General features: G+C 41.9%; 1 protein-coding gene across 1 annotated transcript in view; it reads right to left on the bottom strand.

Moving 5' to 3' along the window:
* Positions 1-5,856: 5,856 nt before the first annotated feature.
* LOC120571018 (protein polyglycylase TTLL10-like) overlaps positions 5,857-7,500 on the bottom strand; it is a 3,544-nt gene continuing 1,900 nt past the window's right edge. The window contains exons 2-5 of the mRNA XM_039819702.1: positions 7,474-7,500; positions 6,929-7,085; positions 6,120-6,198; positions 5,857-5,961 (exon numbers count right to left, since the gene is read on the bottom strand). The exon at positions 7,474-7,500 is cut by the window's right edge and continues 80 nt beyond it. Of these exons, the coding sequence (XP_039675636.1) occupies positions 5,887-5,961; positions 6,120-6,198; positions 6,929-7,085; positions 7,474-7,500 (338 nt within the window). The 3' untranslated portion in view covers positions 5,857-5,886. The remainder of the gene's footprint in view (positions 5,962-6,119; positions 6,199-6,928; positions 7,086-7,473) is intronic.

Raw genomic sequence — 7,500 nt, 5'->3', positions numbered from 1 at the left:
ACTGACCTGAGATCAGGTAGTACATTTACATAGGCTACACAACTGACCTGAGATCAGGTAGTCTTCTGAATCTAGCTAGGTCACCGAGATCTCTGCTATTCCATTACAAAATTCACTTCTGAAACTTTTTATGCGAGAAATCAACATATAAGCACAGATCAAATACGGGCGTTTTACCGAAAATGGATGGCTAATTGCAAATTTTGTCCGACTGTGTGTGGGAGTTCACGCCCGGTGCTGCCTGTGTTGTTGCCTCGCCGCCTGGCCTGCCTTCCCTTTACACACCACGGCCTGCTCTGAGCTCGATTGAGCTCCGTTATGGCTTGCAGCACACAGCACTCCATACCCGCCAATGTCACCGGGTTTTTGGCAAATGGACTACTAAACGCTGGTGCTCTGACAGAGCTCCAGGGCCTGCAGCCTCCCCTCTTCCTGCTAGCTAAAATGCCCGTGTGTTTGAGTAAGCGCGCAGTCAGCAAGCTTGTTGCACCAGCAATCTGTCACCACAGGTTCCAGTTAATCTTTTAATGTGTTGAGTTATTTAAACAAACGATTGGGGAAATAAACGCAACTTGTCCGCTGAAGTCTCATTGATAGAGCCTGCGGCTGGATGTAGCTCTATCAAGAGAGCTAGCTGCCCCTAGAATTCCTCTGAAATTCACAAATATTCATTAACTTGAAATCGGACAACCGTCGTTAGCTTTATAAGACCTTTAGGGAGATGTTATATAAGGGCGCTTGATGAAATTCAAACTGTAAATATAAGAAATTACGCCAAAATGAAGCTAACTATCCCTGATTTGTAGCTAGCTACACATAGCTAGGATTGAAGGGACAGTCATAGCTAACAAACCCCCACTGTTCACAAAAATTCATTAACTTGAAATCGGACAACCGTTGTTAGCTTTATAAGACCTTTAGGAGATGTTATATAAGTGGCGTGATGAAATTCAAACTGTAAATATAAAGAAATTACGCCAAAATGGAGCTAACTATCCCTGATTTGTAGCTAGCTACACATAGCTAGGATTGAAGGGACAGTCATAGCTAACGAAACCCCACTGTTCACAAAAAATTCATTAACTTGAAATCGGACAACCGTTGTTAGCTTTATAAGACCTTTTAGGAGATGTTATATAAGTGGCGTGATGAAATTCAAACTGTAAATATAAAGAAATTACGCCAAAATGGAGCTAACTATCCCTGATTTGTAGCTAGCTACACATAGCTAGGATTGAAGGGACAGTCATAGCTAATCTAAACCCCTACTGTTCACAAAAATTCATTAACTTGAAATCGGACAACCGTTGTTAGCTTTATAAGACCTTTAGAGATATGTTGTATAAGTGGCGCAAACTGTAAATAATAAGGTAGTTACGCTGACAGCCAGCCAAGATTAACTGGAACTGTTGTAAGAGATTGCTGGTGTAACAAGCTCAGCCGACCGCTATCACTCTCACACACTGGCTTTAGCCAGCAGGAAGAGGGAGTTGCAGGCCGGGGTCTGTGGAGGAAGGGCAGGCCGTGCAGCCAGGCAGCAACACAGGCAGCTGAACCCTCCGACACACAGTCTTACCAAATTTGCAAATCAAGCCATAACATCTGGAAACACCCCACATTTGAGCTTTATATAGTTGATTTTCTCGCTTAAAAAAAAGCAAGCCAGAAGTGAATTTAATCAAACGTAATAGCCCCGACAAACAATGTATAACCTTGCAATGAGACCTCGGTCGAAGCCCCCATGTGTTTCATGTAGTTTGCTCAAACTAATCAGCCAGGCGCTCATCTCCGAATATTCATGAGCATCACCATATTTGGAAGAAAGCCTTGTCCACAAGTCCATAACCACAGTGGGTGCAGTTAAGCCCACAAAATAGCATCCCAAGCAAATCTTCAAACCAACCAATGTACACACAACCCAATAGGAGACCCAAACAGACAAAACAACCCACACAATCAATCCCATCAACCCTAACATACTCCACCTACCCAACCACATACATACATATTTACATGAGCATATATTTACATATTTTACTACTATTCCCCACACACACATATTCACATACACACACACATACACAATTTTACATACATCACACATACATATTTCACACATTTTACATTCACACACATTTACTTCCACACATATTTACACATACACACATATGCACACACATTCACACACACATATACACACACATTACACACATATTACACACATCACATATTACACATATTATACTTATTTTACATTACACACATTACTACATTACATACATATATTTTACACACATACATATACATTTACTACATACATACACATATTTTACACATATATTTTGCCACACACACATATTTTATTTTTACACATATTTATTACATATTTTATATTACAGCCATAATTTACATATACATATATATACATATACATACCACATATATACATATCATATATATATGCATATATATATAAGCATATATATATATGGGGAGAGAGGGAGAAAGAGGAGGGAGAGAAGGAGAGGAGAGGGAGGGAGAGAGAGAGAGGGAGGAGAGAGCCAGGGAGAGAGAGAGAGGAGGGAGGGGAGAGAGAGAGAGAGAGAGGGAGAGAGAGAAAGGGAAATGAGGATGTAATTATTCTCTGTAGAACAGTAATAGATGAAGGACACATCATGCATTGAGAGTGATTTTCCCAATAAACAATCATTTGGATGTAATAGAGGCTTATATGGGCCTAATGTGATGGACCTGCTTTTATTGGTTTATAAGACAAAAAGCATCATGGGAAACAAAATGGATGGTTAGCATCACAACTAGCGGCAATGGCAGCCAAAATTCATTATGGACATAAAGTGGATCAATCTTGGATGTAAGAGTTTGGATTTATTGCTCAAAAAGTACAAGTTCCAGGCGGGATAGAAAACCTCCCTGTAGGGCTAAAACGACACCCGCGGACGGGCCAGAGTGTTAAAAATATTAAACAGAGATGCCGTTTTAGCGCGCTATGTTTTGTCATATACCATGCAAGGTCGGGCAGATAGGGAGTTATCATTTTAGTTCCTGGAGATGTTCTCCTTTAAAACTTCCTACATAAATATCTCCTTATTGTTCATCAGTGTTTGTACCGAGAGTGTCCAGTCTCCAGAGAGGATCCTTCAGTCCTGCTGACAGGAGTTTCACTCCTGAGTCTCTTGGATGATTGTACCTCAGGTCCAGCTCTCTCCAGATGGGAGGGGTTGGAGCTCAGGAGCTGAGACCAGAGAAGAACAGCCTTCCTCTGATATCAGACAGCCTGACAGACTGCAAACACACAGAACAACACACAGGAACCCTCTGTCAACATGTGGAGCCATGTGTTTGTTTTATGTTTGTTTGTTGTTCAGGTACATTTTTGTTTCTAACTAATAAATAAAAGTTATAATCAAACTGCATTCATATTGTTGGGAAATTTCGCTCTCAAAATAAAGAAAAGCAACAGAGACGATTTGCAGTTCCTCCCTGTTAAACGTTAGTCAGCCAATCATATTAAGCTAACGTTACTAACAGCTGATGTGATCCAAACAGCTGATTTAAGTTCTAAATGTCTACTTGACCAATCAGATTGTCTGGTCAGATCTACTTGTTGTATAATCAGGAATAAACAAAAGTACAGTAATCAAAGTCACATGATATTAAAATATAAATTATTTCTAGATCTCAGCCACAGTTCATATTTCATTCTTTTATGAAGTGATTCTAAATCAGAATAAAATACTTTGGAAACATTCACTGTTTTTTATGCTTCCTAAGTATTTTTTCAATACTGTGTTTTCAAAGATTATTTGTTAATCTGACCTGAGAGTCTCCAGTGTGCAGTGTGGACTCTTCAGTCCAACAGAGATCAGCTTCCCTCCTGAATCCTTCAGGGTTGTTGTTACTCAGGTCAAGCACTCTCAGCCTAGAGGACTGGGAACTGAGAACTGAGGACAGAGCTTCACAGATTCTCTCTGACAGGTTACAACCACTCAGTCTGGAGAGACAACAGGAAGGAAACAAGTTATTTATTTTCTCTCCATTTGAAAGATATCAGAGTATTTTCTTATTAATAAATCCCACTTACAGAGCTTTCTTGAGGGGCTTTGGCCACTGGTAGCAGCCTCAGAAGAGCCTCCTCTGAAGCAGAGTATTTCTTCAGGTCAAACACGTCCAGATCTTCTTCTGATGACAGTAAGATGAAGACCAGAGCTGACCACTGAGCAGGAGATAGTTTATCTGTGGAGAGACTTCCTGAACTCAGGGACCATTGGATCTCCTTTACTAGAGAACGATCATTCAGTTCATTCAGACAGTGGAACAGATTGATGCTTCTCTCTGCAGACAGATTCTCACTGATCTTCTTCTTGATGTACCTGGACTGTTCCTTATTGGTCTGTGAGCTACTTCCTGTCTGTTTCATCAGGCCTCGTAGGAGATTCTGATTGGTCTGCAGTGAAAGACCCAGGAGGAAGCGGAGGAACAAGTCCAGGTGTCCATTTGGACTCTGTAAGGGCCCCGGCCCACAGCACTCTGGTAGAACTCTGTTGATGTTGTTTGTTTTTCTCTGGTGGAGATGTTTTTAGTTTTTCTCTGAAGACTTTAGGCAGCCAGATGAGGTTTCTTTTCCTGACAGCAGGTTGACCTCCAGAGTTGGTGAATGTCAGATGGACATGAAGAGCAGCCAGAAACTCCTGAACACCTCAGATGGACCAAGCTGAACACCCTTGTCCTGGTTCTGGGTAGCAGTCCTCTCTCCTCTTTAAAGATCTGTGTGAACACTCCTCGAGTACACTGAGGCTGCTCTGATATCGATGCCACACTCTGTCAGGTCTGATTCAGTAGAAGATCAGGTTGCCTTTCTGCAGCTGCTCAAAGCCAGTTTTCCCAGAGACTCCATCATCTTCCTGGTGTCTGGACTCCAGTGTGGCTCTGCCTCAGCTCCTCCATCATACTTGGAGTTTCTTCACTTTGGACTGAACCACCAGGAAGTGGATGTACAATTCCGGTCATGGTCCTGGGCAGCTCTCTTCCATCTCTGGACTTCAACATGTCCTCAACGCAGTGTGTGATCAGCAGCAGAAACTGGGATTTGGGCCACATGACGTGGAAGGCGTGCGTGATTTCTTGATGTGGGAGGATTATTCTGTTGGCCTGCTCCTCATCTCTGAATCTCTTCCTGAAGTACTCCTCCTTCTGTGGGTCAGTGAACCCTCTGACCTCTGTCACCATGTCAACACACTCAGGAGGGATCTGATTGGCTGCTGCAGGTCGTGTGTGGTTATCCAGAGGCGAAAGCAGAGCGAAGCAGATTCCCCTGATGAGGTTTGTCAGCAGCGCACCCACTGAGGTGGACTCTGTACACATCAGTCAGGATCTCAGTGTTGAGGAAGTCCAGAGGAAGTCGACACTCATCCAGACCATCAAAGATGAACACAACTGGGAACTCTTCAAACCTGCAGATTCCTGATTCTTTGGTTTACCTAAAGAAGTAATCAACAAGTTCCACCAAGCTGTACTTTCTCTCTTTGAGACACATTCAGCTCTCTGAAGGTGAATGGAAATGTGAACTGGATGTCCTGGTTGGCTTTGTCTTCCGCCCAGTCCAGAGTGAACTTCTGTGTTAAGACTGTTTTCGATGCCAGCCACTCCTGTGTCATCACTGTTCTGATTGGTTCATCTCTTCCAGGTGGGGCTTTAAAGATGTCTTCTCGTCCAATTGTTCTTTCTGGTTTGTCTGGTTTCCTGGATGCTGTTTCAATCTGTCTGACCTCATGTTCCTCATTGACTTCTGCAGTCCCTCCCTCTATGATGTAGATCTCTGTGAACATCTCATTCAGATCGGTTGGGTTTCCTGCTTTAGCAATCCCCTCAAACATACACTGGAACTTCGTTGTTTAGGTGAGATTTGAGTTTACGCTTACAAACTCCTGCTGGACTTCCTTCCTGAATGAAAAATTATATGTATGACACAATCAAACTAATATCATGGAAGCAAACATCAGATCCATGTTGGACAGCCTGACAATCCACTGGTCTGAAAAGTACAGCATGGAGATGATTGTGAACAGAATAGATGTAAAAGTAGTTGTACATGTACAGACCATAAATATAGAGTCCTGGTGTGTTTGGTGCTCCTGGGCAGAATGACCACTGGGAACCTCTGAGCTGTCCTGGTCTACTCTGTGGAGGAATCAGGAAGAATTATCTCACATCATGTCAGTCCACACAGAGACAAACACAAGGTAACGGGTCCTGTGACTTAAAGTGGTGATTACAACATAGAATCAGACGTTTACATTAAAGTGTTGGTGGTACTGCTGACCCCAATTGTGAATCAACAGAAATAACTTAAGCATAAACAAGGGCTACAACATGTGGCTGGGCCTACAGGATTAAAGGGGGAAATCTGGTCATGAACCCACTCACTGAAACTTGGCCTTAAGTGTCCAGACTCAAATGGCAGAAGTCTTCTCATGGCAAATAGTGTCCTTACCCAGATGACACAAACACTTACCAAGGTTCTTTGGTTCTCCATGGGGGATGTGCAGATGAAGGTACCCTGGAAGGGGCACTCTGATGCTCTGTATGCCAACCATAACCCTGGTATTCCCAGTTGGAGAAGAACATTTGGGAAGAATTTTGCCAGTCATGATTTCTAGCCTACGCTTATGGCTATGGGAGATTGTAAATGCTTTTAATGGGGCTAAAACACCAGATAATACTGGACCAAACTGGGTCCAATATTAAATTGAGCTCTACAGTTTAAGACTGGTCTTACTGGACAGCTTTCAGATGTGAGAATATAAATATATTTTAAGAAGAAAGATGCTGAAAATAAATGTCAAACCTTCTCTGGATGTATATAAAAGCTGAAACAAGTATCAGCAAAATTATAATATTAATGGCTTACCTCTTTTCAGCAGAGGGTTGCTCTCCTTTTAAGGTAATGATGCGATCATATGACCAGTAGCTCTTAAAGGACACACAGCTGGGTTCAGGTTTAGCAGAGTCTGGTCTTTGATGGATCCTGTTACACAGAGAGTAAGACCAACAGGGATGGAAATTCACTTTTAGTATTTAGACCCAAAACCTGCTGGAGATACAGGCAGCAACTAAAACAAGATTAACACAAAGAAGTTCATTAAACTATACAAAAAACTGGGTTAAAAAGCTAAAACACCAGAGAATATATTGGACCAAAACAAATCCAATATTTACCTAAAGTCAAGAGTTGAAGACTGGTTTAACTGGACAACTTTCAGATGTGAGAATATAAATATATGTTAAGAAGAAAGATGCTGAAAATAAACTCAAAAACTTCTTTGGATGTACAAAAGTTGAAACATGAATCAGTAATTTAATAATATTAACAGCTTACCCCTTTTCAGCAGAGGGTTGCTCTCCTTTTAAAGTCAATGAGGCCTTGATGTGACTGGTCGCTCTTAAAGGACACACAGCTGTTTCGGTTCAGGTTCGGATCAG

This window comes from Perca fluviatilis, chromosome 13 (genome assembly GCF_010015445.1).
Source record: "Perca fluviatilis chromosome 13, GENO_Pfluv_1.0, whole genome shotgun sequence".
In the NCBI taxonomy this organism is placed as follows: Eukaryota; Metazoa; Chordata; class Actinopteri; order Perciformes; family Percidae; genus Perca; species Perca fluviatilis.
The sequence above is the reverse complement of the archived record's forward strand: the minus strand, read 5'-3'. Positions and strand labels throughout refer to the sequence as shown.